The sequence below is a fragment of the Neltuma alba genome, unplaced genomic scaffold, assembly GCF_004799145.2.
Source record: "Neltuma alba isolate B1F8T4 unplaced genomic scaffold, ASM479914v2 tig00012009_pilon, whole genome shotgun sequence".
Lineage (NCBI taxonomy): Eukaryota > Viridiplantae > Streptophyta > Magnoliopsida > Fabales > Fabaceae > Neltuma > Neltuma alba.
Genome location: NW_021636580.1, coordinates 93,972 through 108,597, shown reverse-complemented (window position 1 = coordinate 108,597; position 14,626 = coordinate 93,972). Strand labels below are relative to the sequence as shown.

General features: G+C 35.1%; 3 protein-coding genes across 3 annotated transcripts; all 3 read right to left on the bottom strand.

Annotated features, from left to right (window-relative positions):
* Window positions 1-876: 876 nt before the first annotated feature.
* Window positions 877-2,509, bottom strand: LOC114721014 (expansin-like B1). Its single transcript, XM_028906788.1, is given in 4 exon segments — window positions 877-1,236; window positions 1,239-1,610; window positions 1,749-1,855; window positions 2,258-2,509. Coding segments are annotated over 4 exon segments (753 nt in total). The 5' UTR covers window positions 2,391-2,509; the 3' UTR covers window positions 877-1,095.
* Window positions 2,510-5,845: 3,336 nt separating this feature from the next.
* LOC114721019 (expansin-like B1) lies at window positions 5,846-7,350 on the bottom strand. The gene is made up of 4 exons (XM_028906795.1): window positions 7,189-7,350; window positions 6,878-6,984; window positions 6,390-6,704; window positions 5,846-6,276 (listed from the first exon to the last, which is right to left on the bottom strand). The coding sequence occupies exons 1-4, from the start codon at window positions 7,316-7,318 to the stop codon at window positions 6,085-6,087; spliced, it is 744 nt and encodes a 247-aa protein (XP_028762628.1). The 5' UTR covers window positions 7,319-7,350; the 3' UTR covers window positions 5,846-6,084.
* A 4,622-nt stretch (window positions 7,351-11,972) lies between these two features.
* On the bottom strand, window positions 11,973-13,585 carry LOC114721015 (expansin-like B1). Its single transcript, XM_028906789.1, has 3 exons — window positions 13,359-13,585; window positions 12,855-12,961; window positions 11,973-12,715 (listed from the first exon to the last, which is right to left on the bottom strand). Exons 1-3 carry the CDS (start codon window positions 13,489-13,491, stop codon window positions 12,203-12,205), a joined length of 753 nt encoding a protein of 250 aa, XP_028762622.1. The 5' UTR covers window positions 13,492-13,585; the 3' UTR covers window positions 11,973-12,202.
* Window positions 13,586-14,626: the final 1,041 nt, after the last annotated feature.

Genomic DNA, 14,626 nt, shown 5'->3' with positions numbered 1-14,626 from the left:
GATAGAAAGCATAATCAGCTGGCAGATGCTCTTGCTAAGGAAGGGTTTTCTACTTCTTCCTTATTTGATATATGTCCGCCTCACCTGCGGACCTTGATGCAGAAAGACTGCATGAGGTTTAATCCCCTAGACTAGTGTTTCTTCTTCTTAGGGTGTTAACCCTCTTTTCTATCAAAAAAAGAAGAAGAAGAGAATGGAAAAAGACCCAAAAGAAAAGTGACACTGCCTGGCACCTGCCCAGTGGAATTATCTGTACCACTCACAAAACTACTTCCACATTGTTCTGGCCCAATTCCTTCCCTTTTGATTTATTTAATAGAATGAATAGATTACAGAGGCTGTAGTTATGGACAGAAATTGAGAGTTCCCATCATTAGTGGCATAATTTTAGATTTTTTTTAAATATTGTGTATTTAATTAGTCTGTTAAATTAAACCTAGATGATCTAGGTCTACATTTTAATCCTGTTATGTCAAAACCTTGCTGATAATCTGGGGCGTTTCCCTTTTCTATCTCGCATAACTTTCTTCAAATTTACACTCTATTGTGTTTTTGTAACTCTAAGAATACGAGTAGTTTAGCCCCCCCAAAACTCAGACTCCTCAGTTTGGTCCTTTTACAACGATCATGATGAGACCCCTTCTTTACATGTACGGGACAAAAACTAGTGTTAATAAAGAACATTATGGATTGTTTTACGCTTGTTTGAAATGTCAATGTCAGAATCGTTGGGTAAAATGAACCCCTCTTTCCTGGCTCATTCATTAATTAAAGCTAGCTTAATTTAGAAGTACAATATAATACTTGGCCATTCATAGGCGTCGCCATCAACGCACAACCATTATCTGAGTGGAAGGAAGGATGGAAGCAGACAAATACGAGAACAAAGAGGTTTCTTTATTCATATATATAATGACAGTAACTCCAACTCAAATGCGAAAGTACTACACAGGAACTATAACCCCAGTAATCATATTCCGGCAGCCACAAACACACAAACAATAACTTGGCATACGCTAGTTAATAAACCCCAACTTCAACACTAATAATCAAACACTATATATAGATAGATCCTTGTTGGTTGTGCGTCAGGATCTAATCTAGCTGAACTTGAGAGTCATAAGCGGCTCCGGCCTCCCAATTACTAGGAATAGCATTTCTGGCCTGAACCCAGTACAGACCCGCACGCCCTCTCACCTGGAACCTCAACATCAGGTCTCCACGTGGCGGGTTCTCTCCGCATCAAATACCGCTCCGTACGCTCTCCTCATGGGCCTCCATTCTTTGCAGTCCTCCTGCCACACCTGAACCGCGGTGATGTCGTTTTGGCCGGCGACGTAGAGGATGAGAACAGCGAAGTAGTTGGGGTATTTGCTGTGCTCGTGCACCTTGAGCACGATGTTGTAGCCGCCATACCTACAGGGGATCCTTCTGTATTCCACCTCCACGACGCCGTATTTGAAGAGCTCCTCTGATGCGTCTGGATTGCGTCCCATTCTAGCGTACGCACGTGGATTCATTACGAAGTCTGTTCTGTCCCCTTCCCCGTAGTCTGTCACCACCACGTATGTCCCGTAGTCGTCGCATAATTGTGGGTTCTTACACCTTACCTGTATCCCATCATTCCATAAAAGTTATTCTCCTTTTTCCTACCTTGTGTAGAGATAGCTTCCGTGTAATATTATTCAATCATATAATATCTTTATATGGAAGTGCGTTGATACACACACACACACACACACACATACTTGGTAGCAACCACCACATCCAGAGCCGTTCCTCCAAAGCCCAGACACGCCTGCAACGCTCCCATCGTTCACTGTTCTTCCGTATTCGCCGTATCCACAAGCTCCTCCTGATCACATATAATCATTAAAATCATATGAGTGTGTGTATGTGACCCTAGAAAACAGTTATTAGTGTAATGTTCTTACGAAAGCACTATAAACGCGGCTCTAATTAGTGACTTAGTGGACCTTATTATTTTTACAAGTGGCATTTGATCAGAAAAGTGAGCTTTTCTCCAAACTTTACACGAAACAACAGTAAAATCATCCTAAAGGCCATGTGCCTGGCTAACTAAAGGTTCCTATTTTCTTTCCCCCTGTACATACACGGATGGGGTTAGCGTTATGGGTTCAAACCACAAACCCATGCAAGCTATACAGCTAGCTACGTAGAGAAACCAGCCATTAGGCCAGGTACTCGTGGGGGGAAAGGATTCCGATATAAGGGGTGGAAGAGGAGGGTCACGTACTTGGGGTTCCATAGCAATCGGGGCTGCCATAATAGGTAGCTCTGGAGGACGTAAAGTCTTGGGAGGTACATAGTGCAGGTAAGAGCAACATCACACAGACAAGGCCTACTTGGTATTTAGAATGAAGTTCCATTGCTAAATGCCAAGTTCAAAGCCTCAAATTAACAAGAGCAACCAAGAATTCAATGCAATAAGGAAACTATAGATGATGAATATAAAGTAAGAATGAGAACAAGAGAAATGAGTTTTTGGGTTATAGAGCAAAGACATGTGGCGTGGTATTTATAGCAGAGGCCTTGTGCAGAGGCCACTGAAGTGGCATATTCAACTTTTTCTTCCACTTCGACTCGAAGCTCTTGATTGGATTGGAATAATAATGAGGGGTACATGAATGTACACACTAATTAAAATAGTTAACTCTCTTAATCATTATAATATATTTTGGAATTGAAGGCCTAATTATCATATTGACCTCCCTTTGCAATTCGAATATAGCCTAAATTAACACATGTTGAGATCTCTTAGCCATTATAATATACATTCTCAGTGATGATCGCTTTGTTATTATTACAAGATCAGAAGAGAACTTGCTCAGTTACGCCATCCTACTATATATTTTTAATGCTCAAGATTTGGTCTTTGATTCCTAGATGTGGATGAGACATTTTAATATAATGCTAAATCGCCTAACTATTTGTATTATTGCCGCTTTCTTCTGGGAATATTCATGAACCTACAAACTTATAGAGGATGTCTAAAACCCTGATGGGGATATATATTTTCATCAAAGAAAATAAAACGTACTGGTATATACTCTGGTTCTCATAGATGGTTGGAACTGTTCAGGGTGGAAGACACTTACTAAGAGATGCTCAGTATTTCATTAGTTATTCAAAATTAGGCAAACTCTAAAGTTTAATACCTTTACATAATTTAAAGTGTACTTGTTCGGTTCTTTATTCTGTGAAATTTATAAGCCAAAAGCGAAATATATGCACAGTAAGGAAAAAAGTCAAATATTACCTCTAATCCTGGTACACTTCGGCGGAAATTACAAACGTTACTCTCACTCTATTGTCAAAGATTTTATTTATTACTCTCTCGGATCCTTATTATAAGTTTTAAATAATTAATTTAAAGTTTTAAATAATTAATTTATGGATAATAAACTATTATTTAAAATTAGTTGAAAACAATAAATAGGTTAGAAATATATTTTTATTTTTAAATATACCCATATAAAAAAAATAAGAAAATAGATGACAAAGAATGTGAAAAAATATGACAGGAGAGAAATAATTAAGGGCAGTATTTAAAAATATGTGTTAAATATTAAGAAAAATTTAAATTAAAACTTATAAAATGGATCATACCTTTTTCTAGTTTTAAAACTTAATTATAAATAGGACCCAAAGTAGTTAGAGGAAGCTAGTTAATTAGAAACCCTAAACACGCATAACTGTTAATAATTACATTCCTTATATCAGTTTTCCTTTGAACCATATTATTCTCTCTCTATATATATATATTAATACATTTCCTATTATACATCTGTCATATCCCCATTTTTTGTAGGTGTAATATAATTATAATCAACTGGATGATACAGAAAATGTGAACAAGAAGAAAAAATCCCGAAAAGTATTTCAACTCTTAAACCACTAGTAGTTGATGCGTTCAAAATTCATTAATCTTCAGTGCCCTCTACTTCCTCATCAGATTCCCAAAAAGAGAAATGGATAACTTTTGAACCAACCCATTAACGTAAATAGGTTTGATTATACCTTTTGTATATATCCTAGTCATTATCAGAATTTGTTGCGTCGAAACCACAAAAACGAAATCATCTTTCTCAGCTCAAATTATTATTAAGTGCGAAGCTAGGACATGTGTTTGTACTGTTGAACTGATTTGGAAGAAGTTAAAGTCAAAAGCAAAGACCTTGCTTTAGGCATATATACAGGTACGTCTTTTTTCTCTTATTACAAGATTTAATTTTTTAAATAGGTTTATCTCTTTTTATAAGATTTTTTTTGAGTTTGTCTAAACATTTAATGTATTATTACCTATTTTATTCCAAGTTTAATGCATTTATTATATTATCTTTCTTCATTTATCTCACTATTACTCTCTCACATCTACCTATTTATATATAAAGGTATATTTAGAAAAAAATTGTATTTGCTACATATTAATTATTTTTTTAAACTGTGTAATTAATTAAAAAATTAAAAAATATTATAATAAGAGACGGAGTAGTAGATTATTGACCGTCCCTATGATAAATATCCTAGCTAGCAGCCACGTTTGGCTGTAACGCACTACCTAAAAAGGATATGTATGGGTCTTCCTCGTGTCAATTCCTAATTAATAAATTTGTGCAATTGGGTCCTCAGCAGTCAGCACCCACTGATTTTTTGTCGGAAGAAAACTCCTAATTGTTTTAATTAATAGTTGGAAAATATAAATATAGGTGTGTTTGCCAGCCCAAAACCATGTGGGCTAACACATATTAACTTTCATAAGGCATAACTTCTGACGTGTCATTTTCCCCTTATTTCGTCCTTTTTTCTATATATTTTGCTTCAAAATATCTTTCACTTAGAATTTTAATGAAGCATTAATTATTTTGTAATTTTTTTGTCCTTCAATAATAAAAATAAGAAGACTTGGGTCCATTTATTTATTCTCATTACAACAACTAATTCTTCAATCAAATCTCGACAGGTACTTGAACTATTTTTCCCCTCACTTGATCATTTTGCTTAAATATAATGAAATTATATTTATATTCATGGCAAAATCAAAGTGTTAACATTTAATTGGAGAAGAGGTCGTACGATTCTGACTTAAGTTTTGTCCTATGTTGAAAGCTAAATATCCTTGTTGAGCCTCAAGTATTTTGCTCAGAAAATAGAACAAAATAATAAGAACATTTTAGTTAAATATCTGTAGATTTTGGCACAATAATTTAGCCGAGTTAAAACTACATTAATGTTTATCCATAACCTTAAATGAAAAACATTTTGAAATGGAGGGAATATTACTCTATGGCTCCAATACCTTCACTTCAAGCTAATTGTAAGAATGATATCTAAACAGAATGAGAAAATTTAAAAAATCATAGTCCATTTAAGTGTCTGTTCTGTACGTCAAAAGCTTGCTTATGATGAGGGACTCGTCTGTGTCTAAAGCTTCAAGCAGGGGCGCTTCCCTTCCCCACCTCACACAGCTTTCTTTAAATTTACACTCTTTTTGCATTGTTTGTTTTGTAACTCTAAGGATACGAATGGTTCAACCCTCTGCAAAACTCAAACTTGCTCTGTTGGCCCTTTTACAACGACCATGAGACCCCTTGGTGGCAAAAAAGACAATTATGAAGAGGCCCCTCTTTACATGCATGCGACAAAAACTAACGTTAATAAAGAACATTATGGGTTCCTTTATGCTTGTTTCAAATGTCAATGCCAGAATGGTTAGGTAAGAACTAATGAACGCATTATTTTCAGGTTCATTCATTAGTTAAAGCTAGCTTTAGAAGTACAATACTTGGCCACTCATAGGCGTCCCCGTGGGCAAGCAGTCAAGTTAAATAGGAGAACAAAGAGGTTTCTTTATTCATATACCACCTCGGACCCTTAATATATTCATTCCAGCGCAGACACATATGAGTAATTAATTATTAACATTCAAACGCAAACGTATATTGTTTTATTCATTGATTCCGGTACATTTATTTGTTGAGAAGACATCACAAGACCAAACATATATTACGTACGATGTACGTTCGTTGTCGCTTAATTATTATCGAAGCAGGATCTGATGACTTAGGCATGGATTCCAGTGTCATAAATAGCTCCATTCTTCCAGTAACTAGGAATAACATTCTTGGGTGACTCTACCCAGTCGTAGCTCCCACTGAATTTCACCCTCAGCTTGAATGGTCCTTTTGGCGTGTTCTGGAGATCAAACACTGCCCCAAATGTTCTCCTCATCGCCTTCCAATCCTTGCCATCATTCTGTTATATCATCATCATTTCAATTTCAACACCCTCTTTAGTTGATGAGCATAAATCATATTAAAAGAATAGGAAACTAAAAAGAAGTGATTAAGTTGAAAGAAGATTCATACATCGGATATCTCGACGGCGACGACGTCGTTCATTCCAGGAACGTAGATAATGGCGATGGCGAGGTAGTTTGGATATTTGCTGGACTCGTGGATTTTGATCTTGACGTTGGAGCCATCGAATGTGCATGGCACCCTTTTGTATTCGACGTCGACGACGCCCTGGTTCTTGAGCTCTTGCGATGCTTTTCCGTCGCGTCCCAGTTTTAAGAAGCCATTAAGACTCATAATGAAGTCTGTTCTGTCTCCGGCGCCGAAGTCCGTCGTCACTATCATTGGGCCGCTGTAATCGCATAATTTCGAATCCTTGCACCTCACCTGAACGAACAACATATCGTTATATGAAATTAAACACGTATAAATATTATTTCATAGTGAGATTCAACTATGCAGACATGCAATCTATTCAATTATAGCATGGCAATCTACGTGGAAGAATTGTGTTTAATTGTTGTGAGTCATTAGTTAGTCCGTTATGACAACACACTTACTTGGTAGCAAGCACCGCATCCGGCGCCGCCTCTCCATAAGCCAGACACGCCGGCAACCATCCCATAGTTTACAGTTCGGCCGTAATCGCCATATCCACAAGCTCCAGCTATGTATAGATAGTAGCAAAATATCATTTCGTCAATAATATTTAGCAGGGAACCCTATATCTTTAAGAACATATAAAAGTAAACTATAGTTCTAAACTTATAACTCAAACTCATTGCAAGCTGGACGCGTATATGGCTTTGATTTTGAATATAAAGAACTTGATATATAAATGGTGAGGGATAAAAAGAGGAGTTTGACGCACTTGAGGTTCCATAGCCATCGGGGGTACTATAATAGGTGGCTCTGGAGTATGTGTAGCCTTGGGAGAAGCATAGTGCAGGCAAGAGCAGAACACAGACAAGGACGATTTGGTATTTAGGATGAAGTTCCATTGCTTAATGCCAATAATTCAAGAAAGAATAGAAAGTATTGGGTTTTCTGGTTGGTAGGCATGCAAAGACGTGGGTGCTATTTATAGGTTACAGTGGAGGCCTTGTGCATTCACTGAAACCGAGATTGTTCAAACTTCCCTTCGGATAGGGATTGGATTGGAATGTAGGACTAGGACCTACCATCTAGATCTTTGATGCAGTCAAATTGGAAAAAAGAAAAAATCATGTCAATCTTTTGCGTGTGTTTATAAATAATATTATTATATGTTATCGCAAGTTAGTTAATTTATGAATGCAATGCCAACAGAAGTTCAGTGAATTAAACGCATACCAAGAGTACGGCTTAAAAAATGAACTAGACTGTTATATATAATATATAGAATTTTTTATAAGTTTTATATTAATGTGATTTATTGGTTCATCAATATTATTATTTGTGTCTCATCGAAGCCCATAGCAAATTTATGGGATGATATTAGAGGCCTAAAATAGCAAGCATATTCTGGAAATTGAACGAATACATAAACATATTCACAAATGCCAATATTAATACAGAACTTAATGTTCTTAATCGATCAATAGTTAAAATAAAAATTAATAATTAGCCGTGAATTAAAGCCTACAATTTACTCTTTTAGATTTGCAACTTGTAAAAGAATATATACTTTGCTACTTTATGACATTTCTTAGCTTATTTTAAGATGGATCTTTAATTGAAACTCGTATCATTTTGTAGTTCCAATAATGATTCAACACTTGGCTCTCGAATTTACTGGCCAAAGAGATTTTCACAACGTATTTTCAAGGGTTCTGATGCATGGATTATCTTTGTGAAGATAAAGTGTAGATTACTCTTTAACAAGCTGCAAATCTGAAAAGATAACTTATATAATTTTGTTTTGAAAAATTATATCGTATATATGATGAGAAGATACGTTTATTATTATTTTTTCCAATGAATTCTAAGGTAGCTAGTAGATTGACTTTCACTTCTCCTAGTCGCTTAATATAAATGGGATGTACCTTTAGGAACGCGTTAATTATGATGTCATCCCCAAACTTTTTACTAGGATAACGACACATTTATACACTTGGCATGGTAAGGGTTTTAATTATAAAAGATCAAGAATGTTTATCAAGCTGTGATTGTTCTTAATTTCATTCAAGATCGAAACTTGAGTTTCTCCTACAAAGTGTTTTCGCAAAACATACATAAATTTTAACTTATGTAATGATCTAATTAATCTGCTTTATCTTATCCAATGGAAACTATTTTCTTTTTCTGACATTATTTATCTAATCTCTCTTATCCTCCTCCTCCTCCTCCTCCTTCTTTCCCAAATTCTGTGTGGCTCCACCTGCTGATGATACATACGAGGATAGAAAGGATAAAAAAAAACGGAAAAGCAATTCTCGAAATTTGAAATCTTAATTAAGCCGTACGTGTTGCCACTGCACTAATTAATTAATGTGGTCCGATGGAGTTCCAAAGGACGCTAATTTATGTTCACATTCTTCGTATTCTACCTCTGTCTTTATGTGGAATTCTAATTTCTTTCGCCATTCAGGCAAAAGAAAAAGGAGGGTGGACCAAAAAATATAAGCCTAATTAATAATCGATCCGCTAGGTCGTCGTGATCAGGTGAGAAAGTTAAGGTAAGAAAAAGACTTTCGAAATTTATTGAGATTTAAATGGGGTTAAATTTGATTATAAATATAAATATTTAATCTACTTCACCTCCAAAATCTATGACTTTTTTAAAAATATACCTATTGATCCTAAAGGATTCATGTCAAGTGATAGTCCCGTGCATATGATTGAATACCATAATTTAGGAAAGTCAATATATGTTTATTACAAATAATTAACTTAATTTAATTTTTAATTAATATCTCCAAATTAATTATTACTTTAGGTTCTTAATATAAGAACTAGTTGACTAATTTGAATAGATTAAGAAAGTTAATTAAGTTAGTTATTTGTAATAAATATGTGTTGTTTTTCCTAAAATATCGTTACTAATTAAGTGTATTAGTTAAAACTATAATTATTCTAAAGATGATTTTGGTAAAAAATAGATAAACATGAAAGACAAAGTAGATTGAGATATTATATTTATGATCAAAATAAAAAGTTAAATGAGTTTTTATATTAAAGACGGAAGATAGTATTTGGTTTTTATATTGAGGGTTGAAAATAGTGTATATATATATATATTCATGCAAATATTGATCGATGACATATTTGGACTTTGGCTGCGACTTTTCTTTTTCTTCTACGTTACCTATCACCTAAACGCACGCTTAGTTTATGACTATATATTATATTGGTTTCTTGATTATCTAGTTAATCCGTTCGTTTTTAGCTTATTGTTTGAGTCATATCAATATTTGGAGGCGGCCACGTTGGTCGTAGATGAGTACGAAAAAGCAAATATGAAATTAAATGAGGAGATAGATGTCAATGACAATATCAAAGTCACCACTCTAATCCTTAATTTTGCGGGCCGCCTCTAAAAATCACTCCCCTCATTTTTTGTTTTTTTTGTTTTTTCAATAAGCAACCTTGAATTTTATCAGTAAATTAAAAAATTAGCTAAAGACAATAAATAGATAGAAATTAAAATTTATTTCTTCAAAATACCTTTATTTATGGGGAAGATAAAGAGTATAAAAAAGATAATAAGAAAATCATTATAATAAAAAGAATTATGAAAGAAAGAAAATATAGATGGAGAGAGATGATGGTTTAAAAAATAAAATAATAAATATATTAGATATTAGACTAAGTAATTAATGAGAACGAAATAAGAAATTTGTTATAAAAATTTAAGATAACTTGTAAATATTGCTTATAGTTAGAAATAAGAAAGAGATGGTAATTGTTGCTTATAAAAAGAAACGGAGAAAGTATAAAATCTAAAAAGAATTAGGAAAACATATCATTCAATACACACACATCATTTCATTTCAATATATTGTATAAAATTAACTATTCCATAGTCTTATATTTTTTAGTAGACTTCAAACTCCGAGAACACAGCATAAACATGGAAACAAAATTCTTAAATAATATTCAGATCTTGTTATGTAGTAATAGTGTCATCATCAACACAATATATCCACTTTCATTATGTATCTTATGAAATGCATAAGATAACTTATGAATGGAATATATATATATATATAGAGATGATATTTTTGAAAGATTTTAGTCTTGGGGTTACTTTTTTCCAATACTATAATTACTCCAACTAATTCATCTGACTTGTTTATTAACTTGTGAGTCAAATAAATTGAGTTCTTTTTTTATCTTACCAAAAAAAAAATCAAATGAAACCCCCCACTTTTTCACTAAGTGTGTGTATATATGTGTGTTCTTATTAGAAATAATTTTATTCGAAATTTAATGTTAGAAAGTATAGCAATAGCCCTCCAAGTAATCACGCGCGAAATAAACGCCCTCTTTTACCATCCCATCGGCCCATTTTCTTTGAACGAATCGGCCCAACAACTATTTAAATCTTAAAGCCCATCTTACCAGCGTAGGTCCAATTCCAATTTCCATGGACGCTCCTCCTTTCCCTAACTCCTATTTGTTGCACCTGGATTTATTTATATATATATATATAATATTTTTTATTCTTAATATAAGACTTAATAGATTAATCTAAAAAAATTAATTAATTTAATTATTTGCTATAAATATGTGTTATCTTTTTTAAAATATCATTGTTAATCATATATATTAACTAGAATTATCATTTAATCAAATATTTAACATATGTAACCACTACAAGGAATACTTTTTAAAAAATATATATAAAAAAAAAGTGAATTGAGTCTTATATTTAAGACTAAATTAAAAATTAAACAAATTCTTATATTAAAAACTGAAAATATTATACAGAGAGAGAGATAAGGTATAAGAATGAAGAAGAGAATGGAATAAGAGCCTAATGAAAAGCGAAACTGGCTGACACCCGCCCAGTTTACTTTATTTGTACCATTTATAAAATTACTTCCACATGGTTCTGGCCCAAGTCCTCTTTGTGATTTATTTCATAGAATGAACAAATTACAGAGGCTGCGGTTATGGATAGAAATTGAGAGTTCCCATCGTCAGTGGCATAAATTTAGAATTTTTTTTAAAAATATTGTGTATTTAGTCTGTTAAATTAAACCCAGATGATCCAGGTCTACATGTTAACCCTGTTCCATGTCAAAAGCTTGCTGATAATCTGGGACGTGTCTGGGTCTAAAGCTGCAAGCAGGGGCGCTTCCCCTCCCTACCTCACACAGCTTTTTTCAAATTTACGCTCTGTACTGTTTGTTGGGTAACTCGGAGAATACGAATAGTTTAACTTTAACCCCTGCAAAACTCAAACTCATCCTCTCTTTGGTCCCTTTACAATGACCATGAGACCACTTCTTTACATGCATGGACAAAAACCAATGTCAATAATAATGAACGTTATGGATTGTTTTATGCTTGTTTGAAATGTCAACGTCAGAGCCGTTAGGTAAGGACTGGTGAACCCCTTTTTCCTGGCTCATTCATTAATTAAAGCTAGCTTAATTTAGAAGTACAATATGATGCCTGGCCGTTCGCACAACCAATATCTGAGTGGAAGGAAGGATGGAAGCAGACAAATAGGAGAACAAAGAGGTTTCTTTATTCATATATATAATGACAGTAACTCCAACTCAAATGCGAAAGTACCACACAGGAAGTCAGGAACTATAACCCCAGTAATCATATTCCAGCAGCCACAACACACTCGCAAACAATAAATTCGCGTACGCTAGTTAATAAACCCCAACTTCAGCACTAGTAATCAAACACTACATATAGATAGATCCTTGTTGGTTCTGCATCAGGATCTAATCTAGCTGAACTTGAGAGTCATAAGCGGCTCCGGCCTCCCAATTACCAGGAATAGCATTCCTGGCCTGAACCCAGTACAGACCCGCACGCCCTCTCACCTGGAACCTCAACATCAGTTCTCCACGTGGCGGGTTCTCCGCATCAAACACCACTCCGTACGATCTCCTCATGGGCCTCCATTCTTTGCAGTCCTCCTGCCACACCTGAACCGCGGTGATGTCGTTTTGGCCGGCGACGTAGAGGATTAGAACGGCGAAGTAGTCGGGGTATCTGCTTTGCTCCTGCACCCTGAGCACGATGTTGTAGCCGCCATACCTACAGGGGATCCTTCTGTATTCCACCTCCACGACGCCGTATTTGAAGAGCTCCTCTGATGCGTCTGGATGGCGTCCCATTCTGGCATACGCACGTGGACTCATTATGAAGTCTGTCCTGTCCCCTTCCCCGTAGTCTGTCACCACCACGTATGTCCCGTAGTCGTCGCATAATTGTGGGTTCTTACACCTCACCTGTACCCCATCATTCCATAAAAGTTATTCTCCTTTTTTCCTACCTTGTAGAGATAGCTTCCGTGTAATATTATTCAATCGTATAATATCTTTATATGGAAGTGCGTTGATATATACACACACACACACACACACATACTTGGTAGCAACCACCACATCCAGAGCCGTTCCTCCAAAGCCCAGCCACGCCTGCAACGCTCCCATCGTTCACTGTCCTTCCATATTCGCCATATCCACAAGCTCCTCCTGATCACATATAATCATTAAAATCATATGAGTTCGTGTATGTGACGCTAGAAAACCGTTATTCGTGTAATGTTCTTACGAAAGCACTATAAGCGCGGCTCTAATTAGTGACTTAGTGGACCCCATTATTTTTACAAGTGGCATTTGATCAGAAAAGTGAGCTTTTCTCCTAACTTTACACGAAACAATAGTAAAATCATTCTAGAGGCCATGTGCCTGGCTAACTAAAAGTTCCTATTTGCTTTCCCCCTTCACATACACGGAGCGGTTAGGATTATGGGTTCAAACCCCAAACCCATGCAAGCTATATAGCTGGCTACGTACAGAAGCCATTAGGCTAAGTACTCGTGGGAGGAAAGGAATCCCATACAAGGGGTAGAAGAGGAGGGTCACGTACTTGGAGTTCCATAGCAATCAGGGCTACCGTAATAGGTAGCTCTGGAGGACGTAAAGTCTTGGGAGGTACATAGTGCAGGTAAGAGCAACATCACACAGACAAGGCCTAATTGGTACTTAGAATGAAGTTCCATTGCTAAATGCCAAATTCAAAGCCTCAAATTAACAAGAGCAACCAAGACTTCAATGCAAGAAGGAAACTATATAAAGTAAGCACGAGAACAAGAGAAATGAGTTTTTGGGTTAGAAAGCAAAGACATGTGGTGTGGTATTTATAGCAGAGGCCTTGTGCAGAGGCCACTGAAGTGGCATATTCAACTTTTTCTTCCACTTCGACTCGAAGCTCTTGATTGGGTTGGAATAATAGTGAGGGGTACATGCATGTACACACTAATTAAAATGGTTAACCCTCTTAATCATTATAATATATTTTGGAATTGAAGGCCTAATTAACATACTGACCTCTCTTTGCAATTCAAATAGACCCTAAATTAACACATGTTGAGCTCTCTCAGCCATTAATATACATTCTCAGTGATCGCTTTGTTATTATTACAAGAAGAGAACTTGCTCAGTTACGCCATCCTACTACATATTTTTAATGCTCAAGATTTGGTGTTTGATTCCTAGATGTGGATGAGAGATTTTAATATAATGCTAAATCAGCTAACTATTGTATTATTGCAGCTTTTTTCTGGGAATATTCATGAACCTACAAACTTATAGAGGATGTCTAAAAACCTGATGGGGATATATATTTTCATCACAGAAAATAAAACGCACTGGTATATACTCTGGTTCTCACAGATGGTTGGAACTGTTCAGGGTGGAAGACACTTATTAAGGATGCTCAGTATTAATTAGTTATTCAAAATTAGGCAAACCCTAAAGCTTAATACCTTTACATAATTTAAAGTGTACTTGTTCGGTTCTTTATTCTGTGAAATCTATAAGCCAAAAGCGAAATATATGCGTGGTAAGAAAAAAAGTCAAATATTACCTTTAATCCTGGTACACTTCGGCAGAAACTACAAACGTTACTCTCGCTCTCTTGTCAAAGCTTTTATTTATTACTCCCACTAGTCCTTATTATAAGTTTTAAATAATTAATTTATGGATAATAAACTATTAGTTAAAATTAGTTAAAAACAATAGATAGGTTAGAAATATATTTTTATTTTTAATTATGCCCATATAATAAATGAGAAAATAGATGAAAGAAAATGTGTGAAAAAATGTGACAGGAGAAAAATAATTAAGGGCAATATG

Bases quoted from the DNA above. Each gene is read 5' to 3' on its own strand.
- LOC114721019 (XM_028906795.1), bottom strand. From the start codon at position 7,318: ATGGAACTTCATCCTAAATACCAAATCGTCCTTGTCTGTGTTCTGCTC. The intron at 6,705-6,877 runs GTAAGTGTGTTG...TTGTTCGTTCAG, and splicing joins GATGCGGTGCTTGCTACCAA to GTGAGGTGCAAGGATTCGAA. The intron at 6,277-6,389 runs GTATGAATCTTC...ATGATATAACAG, and splicing joins TCGCCGTCGAGATATCCGAT to AATGATGGCAAGGATTGGAA.
- LOC114721015 (XM_028906789.1), bottom strand. From the start codon at position 13,491: ATGGAACTTCATTCTAAGTACCAATTAGGCCTTGTCTGTGTGATGTTG. The intron at 12,962-13,358 runs GTACGTGACCCT...ATATGTGATCAG, and splicing joins TGATTGCTATGGAACTCCAA to GAGGAGCTTGTGGATATGGC. The intron at 12,716-12,854 runs GTATGTGTGTGT...GATGGGGTACAG, and splicing joins GATGTGGTGGTTGCTACCAA to GTGAGGTGTAAGAACCCACA.